At 39.7% G+C, this 17560-nt stretch overlaps 1 protein-coding gene across 1 annotated transcript in view; it reads right to left on the reverse strand.

The window, feature by feature from the left end:
• Positions 1-446: 446 nt before the first annotated feature.
• PTCD1 (pentatricopeptide repeat domain 1) overlaps positions 447-17560 on the reverse strand; it is a 103133-nt gene continuing 86019 nt past the window's right edge. The window contains exons 5-9 of the mRNA XM_069210028.1: positions 12028-12129; positions 8365-9117; positions 4686-4802; positions 2970-3152; positions 447-943 (exon numbers count right to left, since the gene is read on the reverse strand). Coding sequence (XP_069066129.1) covers positions 779-943; positions 2970-3152; positions 4686-4802; positions 8365-9117; positions 12028-12129 — 1320 coding nt within the window. The 3' untranslated portion in view covers positions 447-778. The remainder of the gene's footprint in view (positions 944-2969; positions 3153-4685; positions 4803-8364; positions 9118-12027; positions 12130-17560) is intronic.

A 17560-nucleotide genomic window follows, 5' to 3' on the forward strand; every position in this document is an offset into this window, starting at 1 on the left:
ATCTGGCTTTTCTATTCATCTCCTAGCTTCCTACCAAATGCATACGTTCTACCAGTCATGACTTACTTTCCATCTCGCTAACTCACAACAAGAAATTCGGAGGCTGGGCCCTCCATGTACAAGGCTATATATGTGTAACTTTCTACCACCGTCTTTAAGACTGGAAGCAAATAAAACTCAGGACACTTCTGTCTCTTCTCCAAGCTCCCATCGCCTTTTTGCCATGTATATGGTCCAAAAATGTTTTGCGGCTGCTTCAATGTGCCTTATCTTACTTGGCAAACACTTCAATTAAAATACATTGCTTTGTAGGCTATCCCGATTGGTTTTCTACAACCTGTGGATTCCTGTGCACTTTTCCTATGTGTTGGCCGACTTCCGGTCTAAGAGCTGGGAACATGGGTGATAAAAATACAGTTCTAAAAAAGGAAGTTGCCTTGACAGTATTCTATAATGTAGGTTTATTCTTGATGACAGTGCCATAGTTCGTATTCTTTTGATGTACATTTTTTTGTTGCTGAATACAATAAATAAACTTAAATTGAAATACATTTTACTTAGCGACACTGAGAATTCTCACATGTAACTTGACAGCAACTCAGTAAACAGAGGGATGTTGGGAGCGTGGCTAATTAGTCATTTGATCCGGTAAGGTCAAGAGGTCCTTTAGATAGCTGATGAAAATCGGTGGTCTTTAGCATGTGCTTAAGGATGTTCAAATATCTGGCATGGTGTTTCTGGGCTACGATACAGTCTCTAAGCCAAGGAGATGCCGCCTTCATTCAAAGTCCTTATCCAATTCACAGGGCTTAGATGTCTGCTTGGGTGTTCTATACTTTGCCCACGGGTGTGGGGTCTCCTCAGCAGGCATTGTCTTCAACCACCGGAAGTAATACGCCCGGAAACCATCAATCTTCTCCAGGTAGGGGTTTTTCTCCTTGTACTATAACACAAAATGTGAAATTCAATGTAAATATAATACTGATTCACATATACACTAAAACCCAAAAACACTTTAAAATCTATGCAAGCCCAAATACACTGCTTTCAAGATGAGCATAGCCAAAGTTGCAAAATGACGCGCCACTTAGGTGCATACCAATATAATACAAACACAACCGGTTTTCTGCTCTCCAAAAAAATGCCTAATGATAGGTCCATAATATGAGTTCAAAAGTAGCAGTTTACGTATAGGAGAATCGTGTATGGAAATTCAGGTACACCCTCTGAGGAGCATCTGAATTTCACGATGCCACTAACTGTGGATATAAAGAGCTTACTTTTTCTTGTTGGACTACAAGTATAAATCTTCTGGCATTTCAGCATCCCCGATTGGCCCATACATTCTGTAAGCAATGCAAACTTCAGCATTTTGACATCTGGATTGGCAGATATCCTTAGAAGTGAAAATCACTGGTTCAAATTTCTGCCCTGCAATAATGATATTTTGGTGAATCAATAGAAGTATTGATGATTATTTAGGAAATGGTAGGCGCCGTAAACTGTAAAGCATAAATGTATCTATCCAACGTGATTGGTGGGAAATGAAGATGAAAAATGGGTTTAGCTGGTAGAACAAGATAAGCTATAATGACCACAAAGGAAGGAAAAAAACTTACACGCCACATCTTTCAGTGTCACTTCCATAATGTAAATGGAAAACTCACATGTTCTTACTGTGCCTCCCTCCTCCCTGAAGCTGTTAAAGGGCAAAATGCACATATAAGAGTGGGGCTCTGCCATGACTACTATAGGAGTTCAGCCTTTAGGACAACAATAAACAGTATAGCTACAAACCCCCAAGCTATTCCTGCTGTGTTGAACAACCTTCATCAGAGCTGAATGGTTAATAAGTGATGAAGGCATCAGAGGTCAGTAATCCCACCCCATACACTGGCATAATGAACAGCAAAATACATGGAACACAGTCACTGCCTTGAGCAGGGGGGCAGAAAATGGCCTGCACATGGCTGAAAGACAGGATCGGACTGGGATATACGAGAGGCTTCAGCACCAAATAAAATGGTCCCCATTTAGTGACTGGTATTACAAAAGTGGCCAGCGTTTTTAAATGAAGGCAACTTTGAATGTTTTTAACACATGCTATCTGAACAGTCTGTGATGGATGTGAATGCACACATTTGTTCTTGCTACAGGCATTTTTTTTGTGGTGATATATTAGAAAAATGCATCAGTGAAATTTACTGTGCTTTTTCTGTAGCAAACAGATAAAAATATCAGCACACCTTTTCTTCTACCCCTCAAAGTGTTATCAGTGCAAGGGGCCAGCTGCATATACTGCAGTCTGTGTCCCTAGAACACAGTAAGGTAAGATAGAGAGTGTGCACGGCCTAAGGCTGCCCAGCACTAGACCACAGCACTGCAAGTATTGCACTATTACCAGTCATACAACTGCTACATTAGAGCCCCACTGCTGTTTCGCCAGTCTGCCTTCCATGTGTGTGGCCACAAAACTGTCCCACTACAGCGCAAAACTGGCTGACACACAGCCACAAAATAGACCTACACTATCCTGTCTGGCCTTCCCTTCTGGCACGGGCAGATTACTATTGATGCCAGTCCAAACCCACCTCAAGGGGTTTATTTTTTTAATGGCATCGTTAACGTTTGGCAGTTTACTTGTTTTTAGTGTTTTTGCAAAGAAGAAGAATGTTTTGAAACTTAGCAGAATTTAGAAAGGAAAAGGTTGGCGTTTCTTGGGAAAGTTAAAGGAAAGTCAGTTTACGGAAGTACAGGGCACATGTCCATTCAGTAAAATCCACAATGCAACTGAGGAAGATACTTTAGATTTTCACTTGAAGGAAAGAGTAAGTATACTCTCTAGTCAACACTTCGATCCTGGCTGCACTGATGGACTTAGCTGTTCACAATGCCTTCATAACCCTGATAAATAAGTAAATACATTGTACTGGGAAAGACTCTACAGTTAAGCTCGTTGTGGTACTTACCCGATCAAAGTTAGGTGGATATTGTGCAGCAAACTCCAGCTGGCGAATGACCACCTCATTTGGAGGAACACTGTTCATTCTCATGTCTCGGATGATCGCAATGAGGTATACGTAGTCAAGTTTCTTAACAGCTGCATTGATAAGAGCGCTGTAGATGTGGCTGTTTGGTGTAATCCCAGATGTCTGGTAATACATAAACAAATTGCAGAATGATACCTAGCTAAAAGATTCAGCGAAACTGTCAAACAAGCCAAAATTGAATTATACAACCCACCATACGTGCATATTTTAAAGATATTTAATTTAAAGGGTCCGGAGATTTAATTTAAAAGGACCATCTAGGGAATGATGTCACAATATATCTCAAAACCCAAGCAGATGTCATCAACATAAGAAGCATAATGGACTGCTTATGGTTGGTGATTGTCAGTGGAGCAGGACTTCAGGCCAGATTACGACCTTGGCGGAGGGGATTACTCTGGCACAAATGTGACAGATATACCACCCGCCGTATTACAAGTTTGATTATATCCTATGGGACTTTTAATATGGCAGACAGAATATCAGTCACGTTTGTGACTCCGTCGTAATCAGGCCCTTAGTAATGAAAAATTCTTTCTCTTTACTAGCTGACCCATGTAATGTGTAGCTTTTAGACAGCTCACGGGGTAATAGTAAATACCTAACCCAACCATACGCAACATTTCATAACATAAATTTCATAGAAATGCATTTAAAACCATAACGACCTCAGTACAAAATTGATTTTATGTAGTGGTGTCAGAGTTGTACATTTAGAAGAAAAGTACAGAGATATTGAATTTGTTCACACATGGAATAGTGCATTTATTGCCTTATCAATGGAATTAGTCCACGGTTACCCACAATCGTTAGTAATAATGATTATTGTTGCACAACAACTTTGATCAGTGTGAAAGACAACATTTCAACTTATTTCCCATCTCCATCAGTTTTTTTTTACCTGAAAGGCATGCCACATTCGAACAAATCTTGGTGCATCTGGCCAACTTTGTAGTCAGAACTTGAGAAGGAATAAAGTACTGTCTAAATTTGAAGTTGTAATGTTCAAGCATATCACATCCTAATACTATATATTTCCCTCCTTATGTGCAAATGTTTATTTAACATCTTGAGGAGTCCAGGCAATATAGGTCAATTAAGTCCTATTTGAATGCTGTTTTCATATTCATACTTTTATGGCTTAAAGTTACTTTGATATTCTAACCCTCTGCCAGCTTATCTCTCTTCCTTTGCATCAGGGCTGCTGATACAACTGTGCTTAAATTGAAGCTGAACACTACCCCTCAAACATCTCCCCATCACAGACTACTCATTTACATTGTGAGTCCTTGCCCTGATCTATACACTGGGTGTAATTCACTGGCTCCTTACTAATAAGGATTCCCCTTGTAGAAGTCACCACAACACCTGTGTTCTCGATGCATAGGATCCCTGCTACCAGACCTTCTCATGGAAAAGGGGCCTGTGTGTGATCCAGCAACTGCTGTGAAATGGTTTCCACTTTAGACTTATAAGGATGTATTATCTTGAGAACTACCTTAAGCTTCTAACATAGCTTAAGACTCTTGGAGTTATCTTTAAACTTACATTCTTTACACAGGTTCCATATGTGAAGACATTTTGTAGAAGGAGCTTTCACTTCAGGAGGGAAACAAGGCACATTGGCAATCTCACCTTCATATCCGTGAGCAGTTGCATTCCATCTTTCATACTGCGACATGCTATAGCCAAATTACAAAATGTTTGCAGGTTCGGTGCTATTCCTCTGCTCACCAAAATTGGCATCAGTGCCTAAAGAAACATAGTTACAGTGAAAGTATGTTCTTGCAGTCGCCACCTCCCAATACTAATTATTACATTTAGATAATATTACATTTTATTTACACCTCTCATCTGAATGTTTCTAAATGAGACACAGAGAGAGATTGTTTTGTGCCACATCAGATAAACATGCATATAAAAGACATTGTAAAAGTAGCTTTTCCCACAATTCTATAATTCATGGTAAAATATTACGTTTGAAGTAATATTACAATTAATATTCAAACGTTTGAAGGATTGTTGCCAATAGGTGGCTTGTCTGAATCGATGAAAGTCACAAGGAGACTTCAATTAGTAGGCTCTATTTACTGCCCAATAACAGGTCCCGACAAATTTGTTTATTTATGTATATCACCCATATCTGCTTGAAATAGAAGCTTCACACACAAATATACTAAACAAACAATACATATAACACAACATGTAACAATATAAACTACATAGTTATCATGGCTCAGGGCGTAATGCTGCTCACTTAATACATAAATGAATGACTTTGTAGATCACAACCAGGAATAGTATGCAACATTAGGATGAACTAATAATCTTAACACAATCTATTTTCTCGAGCGTTTATTTTACTGAATTACACATCCAGTTCTAGGGGAAATATGTCTACAGAGTTAGTTCAAAGTGTACTTGACTTGTTGGACTGTGAGTCAATGTAGAACCTGCGGAAAGTTACCAGTGCAGTTCAAACAGGTTGCTCTATTAAGACATGGCCATGGCCTGTTAGAAATGCCACATGTATTCAAAAGTGTGTTATCCCACCATAATTCTGGACAATACATTTTGTGATATATATGTGTGTTTTTTATTTAGACAGCACATACTAATATTGGTGAGGGCCCAAACAGTGTTTAACGTTTTGGCAACATATTTTAACACACATTTTCTCATCCTTAATTGTTGGGCCATTAGGGGCTCCATACCTACAGTGTGACTGAATGTCCATTAATGCTAGACATATAATTGTGATAATACTCCAGCCATAAAATGGTGCTCTGCTTTCACAAATCCAAGCCATCACAGACACAAATCACCTGTGACTTGAAAACAATCATCCAAAGACTGTTCTATCATATAACCTCAATTACTTTAGGGTTAAAATGTCAGCATTGTAACTAGTTACCTGGACTACTAAAAATACATATACACATTTTTGTGCACTGTGGCTTACCAGCTCCCTTACTGTATATTTTAAAGATCACTTGATGAAAATAGTAGACAAATATGGCCTTTAGATAGTCAGATAAAGGGAGATCTTAAATGGCTGCACAATTACAATTGATGTATTGAAATCATGTTTCTAATTATGACTAATCCACATGCAAGACAAAAAAAAAAAGTTAACAAAAAATTAAGCCCATTCATCAGATCAGTTTAGTGCAGGCTATCCATACATTCATAAACTGGACAAATGGAAAAACCACTATTCATTGCTTTTTATTGCTTGCATAGAAGATGCAAATATTTACAGACAAGCCATTTGGCAAATACGCCAGATCTTAACTTGGCTCAGCCCCCAGGGTTACAGGTGCAGATGTCAATGGTTAAACTGATGACATATCCTGTTATTTTTACATGGCTGATAAACTGACCACCTTACACGAGAGAATAATATTTGGATGTACAACATATAATAAGTGCTTTGTTTTAAAATGCTAACTTGGATCTAAATGAATTGGTACAAAATACAAAAAAGAAAAAAAATCACTAACAAATGGTGTGTGGGGAAGGAAACACAGTGACCTTATGGGTAATGTTAATAAAAGTATCATTATTATTATTAATCATGTGCTTTTATATTGTGCTTTATGTTTTGCATTTAAAAGCAATATGAATAACATAGCTGTCTGTTACCCAATTCGTAAGGATCAATCTACCATCCTCAGGGGTACAAAAGACTGAGTCGACCTGGGATTCTAACTCAAGGCATGCAATACACTACCGATGGCTGCAAGGGATGTTAATTCACTGAGTCATCTTGCCACCGTTGTAGATGATCCGCTCAAAGGTGCAGAAAGGCTAAACCATATGCATGCTCTAGAACACGGGGCAAAGAGAATATCAGGTTTGTGACACTTCAGAAATCTACCTGTCCAGTAAAAAACAGGCACTTGTCTCATTTGGGCTACACAGTGAGGTGACAAAGTAAAGCAGTGTTTTCATATCAGAGCTCTGATGAAAGCCTCTGTTTATGTCGGGGTTCATATTATACCAGGTTCTAGCACGGCTGTGATTTTGCTATTTTTCCAAAAATGTACTTGCTGAGGAAATAGGAGAACAGTGGCAGTTCCTCGACCAGAATGCCCTGTGAGTTTGTGCACACTCACAAACTTACATATTTAAGGGGATTCACCAACTTCTCTCCAATTGCTTCCTAAATGGGAATGGTCAGAAATTTGTTCTTTTTTTACTTATTTAGGGCAGGAGTAAATTTTTCTTGACATTGGGAAAGTCCACCCCATTAAAAAAAAAAAAAAAAAAACAAGGTGGTAATTGGTAAGGAGTTTCTCCATGGAAGGAAATTCTTTCCTCCTGGAGAAAAAACGCACAAACCAAAAATGTTTTAACAAATATATTTATCATCACTCATCAGAGTTTTGATGGGCAAATATCTGCGTTCATGTCTACTCATACAAAAATGGAATTCATAAACATCTGTTGGAAAATCTGAACCTGTGCGAGGTCATAGACCTGCAGGTTTTCATTAAGAGTGGGGTCTCTGGTTTATTTTAGTTTTGCATTTAATTTATTTACACTGATTCTTCATTGTTAATCCTTTTTGTTTTAAATGTTGGCGTGCATCAGACATTTTTTATTAAATGATGCCCTAAAGAAATGGTATTTAAAGTTGTCCCTAAAATTGCACAATAGTGTTGCACATCTTCCTTATAAGTTGCAATGATTTTAAAAGATAATTCATCAATCGTGTGCTCTTTCCTCTATGCATATAATTATGGAGCATTCCGGACGTGTTATCACGAGACACACATTGTTACATTTTGCAAACGTGTACACGCTTTATACCATTGTCATTCAGGCAAGCTGAGCTTAAAGGTTAGTGTATTTCCTCAGAGCGCTCACCTTAACAGAAAAGGCTTTAAAAATAGATACACATTTGAACAAATTACACACACCTCAGATACAAATCTTTCCCTGTTGGAAGACAACCCTCTTTCTAATAACCATGATGTGGTACTCTAAACTTGAAAACAAAAGGTTTGTTCGGCAAGGTGTGAGTCCACTTGCCAACACACAAAATAAAATCTGAAGATGTGTTAACCCTGTCTGTCTATAAACAACGCGCTGCAGGCATCTGGCGACATGAATAGCACACCCCTAGGGTTATTAGGATGTCTATTTTTAAAGAGTAAACAATAGGTCATACGAATAGAACAGCCACGAAACACTCCGGGAATTTTTGCTTACTTATTAGAGGATTTTGTTTACCTATATTTTTGGGTTTTCAATTAGGACGTTTGTAAAGAATTGGTGGCTCAGGAAGTGAATATCACTACAGTCTTACCTTTGCTCCATCCAGGTCTCCCAGTTTACTCCTCTTCCTTACCAACGTATTAAAAAATGTAACATCAGCTCTAACTTTATACTTGTCCATGAGAGTAATCAAAACGGATTCATTCTGGCTTTGAAGATCCAGCACTTCCGCCAGCAGGGTAAATGTTTTGATGTCAGGGATCACACTGTCCGATTCCATTTTTTTTAAGAAACCTTCCACGTTCCCAATCAGAGCCAGCCTGTCCGAAGAGGTAGTTATGCTGGTCAAGGAAACTACATTCCCACAGGACACATTTAGGTCCAGCAAATTTGGCAGGTTTTGGGCAGTCTGGGGTAAGCGACTGGGGCTGTCTCGATTCATCACACTGCTGTTCAAAGCCATCTTATCTCTTGCCATTTTGGAGTCTAGATTTCTACTGTCTAAAGAAAGAGAACTATGTTCACCAGCAGAAAGACAAAGGTCCACGTGCCTACTGTTTCCACTTGACGGATGCTCTGAAAATATCTGTTTTTCCAAATCCTCAACATCAAATTCTGTTATCATAGGTATCTTGTTACCTTCCTTAACTTTACGTCGTTTATCCTGCTGGGCATGTCTGCCAGCTTTTAGAGTCATTGGCACAGAGGCTTCACTTTGGACTTGCAATAAAATATTAGACAATGTATTTGGGTTTCCTATGCCACAATCCCTTGTTGCACGCAGAAGTAAGTTGTAAATGCTATGGTCAGGCTTCAGCCCCAGTCTCAGCATCTGTCTCCAGACCTGGTGGAATGAAAAATGAGAGAATGTCTCAATACTTTCTTTGGTCATCTGCAATTAAAACATGCTGTTTACATCTGTAGTTGTAATAATACTTCAACATATTAAGGTTACATAAAACTGCTGTGCTTCTAAAAAGTGCTTTTTGTGGCTTTTGTCCTGTTCAGCTGTATTCCGGTTTCATGAAAAATGGTCACATAAAATTAGACAAAAAGTGGTAATCATGTTTAATGCTCTATCTCCAGTTTGAACACTGTTTACCTAAGATTAACAAAGTGTAACAAATGAAGTCAAAAAGAGAAGAGTCTTAGCAGAGCAATGTTGGGACTTAAACACTAAATTCAACGTCAAAGACGATAAGAAGTAATCAACTTTAAAAATAATTTAAGTCGTATGTTAATCATAGACGAGAAATAACTCAACCACAAATAAGTCATCCCTGTTGTACACATTTACCGAAAGCATCTGAAGAGGACCCTCTGGGCAGAAGAGATTTACACACTACCCAAGTCGATTTGAAAACAGTACAAGGTTTGTGATGAAAGCTATGCCTTCCTCAGCTGTGGAAGACACATTATTTCAAATGCTCTTTCAGTCCGTAAAGCAAGGGATGAGTGAAATGCACCATAATTTACGGTCCTTGTAAACAACAAATTTAATTTATATTTCAATATCTGTCACTTCCTTTAATCTTGACATTAATATTTGAGCAGAGAAACTGAAACTGGCTCGATTTCTTTTAATGCAGGACTGTCAATACAATGCTAGTAAAGCCAAAAATCCCTCCAACTTGACAAATATTTCCAACATGCTCAATTTGACTCTCTGTATTGAACCTGATCACTAATCCACTCCGAAGACCAACATCATTCCTGCCCCCTCGAATACAACTTTCTGAGCCCACTTACACTGTACATTTTCACCCTACCTACCTACCTACCTACCTCTGCAGGTGTAGTAAACCCTGCTGACCCAATATACTAGCTACACAAATGCTCCTTCCCACCCTTTTCACTGCACCTTCCTCAAATCTTCCTTCGCTCGGACACAAGCTCAATCCAAAAGACCCTCCAACTTCTCTTATTTTCACCTCATCTATCAATTGCTCTTACAAAAAACACAACTTGGCAGCATTCTTGTAAGCCAAGACATTAAAATGATCAGGATATTCCTTGCGACCATCCCACTGCGCCCTTGTCCCTGTACCATCATTTATGTCCCCAATCCATACTCGCACCAAGTCCAACATCTCACAGAGCAAATATGATCCCATTCGCTTATCTACCAATGTCTCATGTACCTTCTTAACCCTCAGATATTGACAAAGTGTGAACGTTGATCTCTGGAGTGCTTTCTACATGGATAGTACACAGTTTCTTACACTTAGGATAATCGCCTGCAGGGATGGGAAACCAGAGCACCCTAGCAATGCACAAGTCAGTTTCTTTCTAACTTTGAAGCATTATAGATGGTCTCTGCTTTTAAGATCCCCGTCCTTTTCAGAACAAAAGGGGGGCGGGGGGGAGAAAGCAAGAAAGAAAGAAAGAAAGAAAGTCGCCAGATGGGTGGTTCCCTCTTCTTCTATATTCTTGAAAGATTAATAAAAATTAGTTTAACTTTTGTCTTATGCAACCCTTCATGCAGCATTGTTGTAATTTCTAACTACTATAAATATCAGGAACTATTATTATCTAATTTAATAGTACTCAATTTACTTTTAGTAACATGACGGGAGGTTGATTTTCCCTTTCTTGGATTAGAATTCATGAACTGCAGATCACCACAATCGTTCTAGTGTTTAATTGACTTGAATTGTACCACCAGAGTATGGGATTACCACAAGTGTAACATTAGTAGAAGTATAAAGACTAAAGACTATGTAGAATGGTCTAGACAAACATGCTCCAGAGCGAAAGCCTGACCACAAAAAGCATCCGACAGGGAGCCCATGATCATTACATAAAACATAAAAGAAAGGTGTGTGGAATAGCCTACCCAAGAGCCACCCACTGAATACTGAAACACAAACACTAGATTGCTAGAGAATCTGCTGGTGCTCACTGAATATACATGGATGTCGTTAGGTGGAGGAGGACACTTCACTAAGTAACACTCCAGGGCAGAGGATATTTGACTGCAGGCATGCTTCCAAGTTGAAATACTATCATATGCCCAATGAACATGGCCCACCATTAATGCCACCATCCCTCAGCACCTTGACTACACTTGAGAAGGAAATAGACAAGGATTTAAGCAAGGTGGTTCCTTTGTAATGTCCTGCTCTACAACCACTCATGTTTTTGTTCTTACTGACTATTCATATCTTGAGTACAGCTTTATGTTATTCTGTAGAATATTCTTGATCAATTAGATAACAAATAGGAACTCATGCTTCTAAGGTGGACAAATGATAATGCCCTCCGGTATTAACATGTCATGGAGCAATTGTTTCAACTTAATTTAACCTGGTGGCAAAGAAGACCACCTAACACCATCCTACCATCCCAAGCATACATGTTAATCCGAATCCTCCCAGAACCACTTACTATGCTTACCTTTCATTTCATATTTTGTCAGCCCTCTTGTAAAGCATAGGGATGGAGATGGCAGTAATGGGCATAAGCAAATGGCCGCTCCTCTCTGACCACCCATACTGCATTGGTAATCTTTGGACTATACCAATGAATTAAGGAGTGCATTCTAGGAGGATTTCCTTTCTTATATTTGAAAAAAGTAAGCAATCCTAATACACCCAATATTTCACAACATATGAACAAACACATGAGACAGACCATGATTCCTCCATGGTAGCAGCCCAATACCAGTAGGTCCCATAATCGGCACACAAGATGCCTGTAAGGAAAAAAACTCCTGCTTATCCCACATCTCAGCAATTACACAGACAAAATGTACCTGCAGCGTGTATGTAAAGCCAGCATCCTTGTCCTTTATGCAGCCCATCATGAGGAAACTGAAGGTCTCACCTGTAGGTCTGTGGCCGTTTTGTACAATTTCCTGCAAGTAAATAAGGACAGAATATTAGCAATACCCACGCCTCTCATGCTTACCAGGAGAGGTGTGGATTAGTGTTCACTCAGCAGTCACTGGAAAGAAAACATCAGTTCTAGGGGAGTTCTTTAACTCCAAGAATAACTCTAAACAAGGAGCAAATCCCTGTCAGGGAGAGACACTGAAGTATTCCAGCCCCAAACCTCTCTAAAAGCCTCAGTGTGAATGATGTGTTACATCTAAAAGCGGCTATAATTCCAGGCCTTCCGAAATGGCTGGACCATCATTTATTACTGCTTGATCTAGCTTTCCTCAAAGAATTCACATCCAGCTATACTTTGATCCAAGAACAAATTGCCATATCTATTGTGGAATAAGAGTTATTTCCTTAGCATAAGTGTAACTTCTGCAGCCATGTTTTCTTTCCCATGCTTACTATGCCAAAGGTAGTGTCTATCTATGAGGTTTATTGCCTCACTTTCACATCTCAGATCTTACGTTAAGAAATGAAGTTCAGCTTGCTGAGCCAAAAAGGTTTACATTTTTGGAATTACTGGAAGGCTGTCTGCTTTCTATTTCATCACTTCAGACCTGGACACCTGTGTACACAGTTTATTTGACAAAATCATGTGCTCTTAGGTCTCTATGTATAGAACTGAATTTTTTCCTTGCCTTTGCTTGTGGAGCTTGCACCAATATAGTTTGCGGGGGACCTACTGGTCCACCAAATCTGTGATTCAAAGATAATTATTTTTTCTATTATTAAAAAATATATATATGTTTCATACTTTCATTGGCATCTGGGCAGACCTTATTTAACACCCTGCACCAACAGATGCCCACCAACTGGAAGACATTGGGCGATTTGCATTAAATGACATCCATGCTAGTGGAAAAAGCAAAATGCTCACGTAATTTACTATGCAAATATGTTTCACACCAGTTTACCACACTTGTAAAATGTTTACAGACATGAAAGTTGTTGACACCATTTTGGAGCTGAAGTTGGCGGCCAGTAAAATGCAGGTATAGTAAGTTCAACTACATAACAAAGTAACGGGTGCTTCAAATGTATCTCCCATTCAGAATTAGTTAAAAGAACAAGAGGTTCTCTGAAAGCTCGGTCTGGAAAGTCCATTAACGGTACATCCATTGCTAAATATGTCAGAATATTCAAATATAATCCTGGTGGGTGTAGGTTAACATTTCTAAAATTATGTTGTTGAATATCTTCCTCAGAACCAAGGACAGCAGATGGACTGTCCTTCTAGGAGGATTTCTAGGCACTTGCTGTGTAACATAAGATTATCAAAGAGAGAGCAAAACTCCCAGATTGACTGAACTTCCAATTCAATGTGACAACATTGAACTTTTAAATTGTGTACTAAAGACACCATAGTTGAAATGAGTTCAGAGAAAGGCAGTATGACGGTTCAGAAAGCAAGGACTCAGTCCTTCATCTCCCTCAACCAAACCCTATCAAGCTACCATACATTTAGCAGACTGTCATTAACTTAACAAAACTGTCACAGCAGAGGATATCTACTGGGATCAAAAGTTAGGCTATCACCGAATATAGCATTGGGTTTTACAGAAAAATACTTTGAACGTTAAAAGGTGGCTTACAGGCATACAAAGATATCTGAGGCCTGCCAGGATAAACCACTTGTCAACGAGGGTGCAGCATTTCTGATGTTTTGCAACTGCACGACAAGGTACTGTGGGGCGCCCTGTTAGAGGTAAGCAGTGAATTCTAATCAAAAACAGCAGTTATACCAACCTATAAATTAACAGCAAAGCAAATATTTTTCCAATGATCCAAATATGCAGATGACATGATTTGGTAAGGGCATAAACCAGCTATGCAAATCAACATTTTTCATTCCAAGGTACCCCTAAGATTTTGAATACCATGCATGAGTCGACACAGGGCCCATCTGAACAGTCCAGAAGTCAGGAGTTTACAGTTTCCTGTAATATTCACTTACCAAAAGGCCATTCTCAGAAACAGGTCAAGCACTCCCCTCACACTATGACCTAACTAGCTGTCTGTTCATCATAACAATCAAACCCTCCTTTGAAGAGAACCTCACTTGATCAGCCAGATGCCATGTCCAGTCCTCAAATATCTCTTGAGACCAAGCCCAAGTACTGCTCTGCCACTAAATCATTTGGTGGTGGTGCTGTTCTTATAATTCAGATTGAGAGACAAACTGCTCAGTGCCCAAGAGGGTTCTCAGCCACTTGGAACATGTGGATAGGAGGTGCCTTAGCACAAGGTGAGAATGAATATACAGGAAAGAGGAGGTGTTGACAGGTCACTAGCTTTATAGTGTTGTGTCCTGTCTGTCTGTCTGTCTGTCTGTCTGTCTGTCTGTCTGTCTGTCTGTCTGTCTGTCTGTCTGTCTCTCTCTGTATATAACAAATTCTCTGACCCCACCATGTAGATATAGTTCAGTGGGAGTCAGGATATAAAGAGTACTTTTTGTCTTTCTAATACCTTTGGTGCCGCTTGATGAATCTACACAAAACATTTCATCCACCTCAGCTTTTTCCTGGAAAGAATAACGCTGAACCATCAAGAGGGGCAGAGAAAAAAGGGCGGGGTCCCACAAAGTTTCCCATGTGAATTCTCATAGAAAATATTGCTCTCCGACATAGAAAAAAAAGGCAGAATGTAATTACACTTAAGTGTGCTTTTGGTGATTTAGTCTGAATCCATTCAGTTGTTTACAAGAAATTAACATTTTGGTGTTGGCTTGAAGGGGTTAAAATGTTCGCGATACCTGGACGGTTGGCCGTGGGGTGCCAAAAATAATTTTTCAAAAACAGGGAAATCTAATTGCCAAAGTTTTTTCACCTTTTCGGCCATTTAGGTATTGGGTCTAGTCCTGCGGTACTGAGCAACCTGACTGGCTGGCCATAACCAAGAGGAAAATGCCATTACAAGATTCAGGGACGAAGTCCCCCTTTGCTGAGAATATGTAAAATGTATATGGAGGCAGGCTAGGGACACCCTGACCATCATGCACTTGTTGAGGGGCGCTTGCCAGGGTCCAAAATTGAAAAACAAACGTTCTTGTGATGCGGATACTCGTGCTGGACCCAGACTGGCTCTCTCATGAGGTACTGTGGTATTCCCACGGAAGCGGTCATCCAGGTTTTTCCCCAATGGTACCGCAGTGCTGTGTGAGCTTCCTTGGGGCCGTGCAAACTTCCTTGCACAGAACTGCAGTACCATGCAGATGAAGCATGAAACGGAGCTCCCACAGGAATGTTGCAGTAACTCAAAGATACGTTTTTAAAACCCAAATGCAGATTGTGTGTCTGTTGAGGGATGGGCCTTGCAGCCAAAACTCCCATCAGGGGAGCTGGCTGAATATAATTTTTTTTTAAAAACCCAGAAAGCCACTGAAAAAAAAAACAAAGGTTAAAGTGACATTATAGATTGGTAGGGTAATAACAGTTCTTAATGAGTCAGTGGTTAATGGTGGAGCCCAAAGATATAATGGGCTCCAGAAAGATTACATTATACAATCATTGTGACACTGTCCTACATGGCTTGTGGATTTCAAGTAATTCAACACACTACACCTGCGGACAATTTTCTATTCACTTAAATAGTGTTTCCTTTTTAAAGATTTCTCGTGACCCGCAATTTTAAATCAAGAGTTTAACAAGTATACATTTGACACTGAAAAGATACCTTTGGTCAGGCCTACGGGCACCTCTCTGTAGTATGGTAAAATACCCTACACTATCTACATTCCTGATATGGGCACAACTGCATAGAACTTAGACCCAGGCTTACAACACCAGTGTGATAAAACCACTTCTAGGCGTGAAACAGCTACAGTATACAATATTCAACCATCCGCAATGCGCCTAAAAATCTTCTTCAGCGTTCTGGGAATAAACATCGTCACCTTATAAATGTCATCACTGCACAAAATGTGTCTATAGCACTGTATTACACTTAGTAACATGGACACGTGGCCAGATATCCACTAATCGATTTCTGCTAACAAATGCTTTGGTCTTTCTCAGATTTTTCAGAACAGGCTCTGGCTTTAAGCCTCAATATACTGTCAAGCATACCTCTGCAACCCACATCAGATGGGCACAGCCCTTACCTTGTTTAACATGCAGTAGTAATACTAGTACTCCAAACGTTTGTGATTTGTAAACAATGCACCACATAACTTTCAAAATGCACTATCAGACTTTCCTCGAAGGCTTATGCTATTTCCATGCTATTGACCAAGACAGATGCACTCAGTAACTCTATGCGATATACATCAATGGGGTCATCAGTGATGCCATCGTTATGTCATTTTTGATGTCATTAATGTCTCATTTAGCATGTCATGAGTGATGGAATATGTGCGGTCATAAGCAGTTCATGGCAGGGTTCATATTATAGTTAAATCTGTGAACTATAAGTGGTGATTTTCAGTGGGTTTTTGTTGTTTAAGCATTAATTTTTAACTTATTTAAACACCTAACTATAACTCCAACTTAAACTTAGTTTGTTCAGTTCATTTCTACGGTTTGTTAACATACAGTAAGACCGTATTACCATACCTAATCATAATGTCACTTTAACTCTCTTCCATCACTACATATATATATTAACTAGTGGCGTTAGCAACTGGGTAGTTATAGTTAGGACCTAGTTTCTATAGAAAAAGCATTTTCTCTTTTTTTTCTCTCTCTTCTCTATGCCATTTCCAAATAACCCCCCCCCTTTTTGTTCCACCCACCACCCGACTATCTTTTCTCAATTTTTCTACTTGCACCCCTCTTTCCCTCTTCTTTCTCCCTTCCTTTTTTCATTTCCCCTTTTCTCCCTCCTTTCGCCACCTTCCTGAACCCCCCAAATCCCTAACTTCGCTCCCACCTTCCCCTAACCGTCCCCCCCCACCCTTCATCCCCCATGTATTCCTTTCCCCCACTTGCATTCTTTTTTTAACAAAACCTGGTGCCGATCACCTATTTTTTCAAACAGGCACCGCGAGGGGCACCCGTGAGTCGGGGTACTCGCAGTCCTCCTTTAGGACACCGACGACCGCCATTTTGGGAGGTTTTCGGTCTGGTCTTTGATGCGCCCACGAGTTGGGCCGGCTGAGCAGTTTGCTTCACAAATACAGGATCCCAACTGGGATCGCTGTGTTATTCGGGCCCCGACGAGGTGAGAAGTAGGTTAATGGCGGGAGTGCTGCTTTGATGAAGTAAGTGCGCACAATATTTTTGACCACTTGCAGTGGTAACAACGCGCTCAGTAAATCTAACTTTTACCGAATATAACTTTCAGTGTGTGACTACAAGCACACACCCCTCCCGGATGACCTAAGATGCGATTAGCATAGACACAGAAAGTATGTCACGCATGCACCACATGTGTTTTTTATTTTTTTAGAGGTGCCTCACGTGTTTT

The sequence above is a fragment of the Pleurodeles waltl genome, chromosome 10, assembly GCF_031143425.1.
Source record: "Pleurodeles waltl isolate 20211129_DDA chromosome 10, aPleWal1.hap1.20221129, whole genome shotgun sequence".
Lineage (NCBI taxonomy): Eukaryota > Metazoa > Chordata > Amphibia > Caudata > Salamandridae > Pleurodeles > Pleurodeles waltl.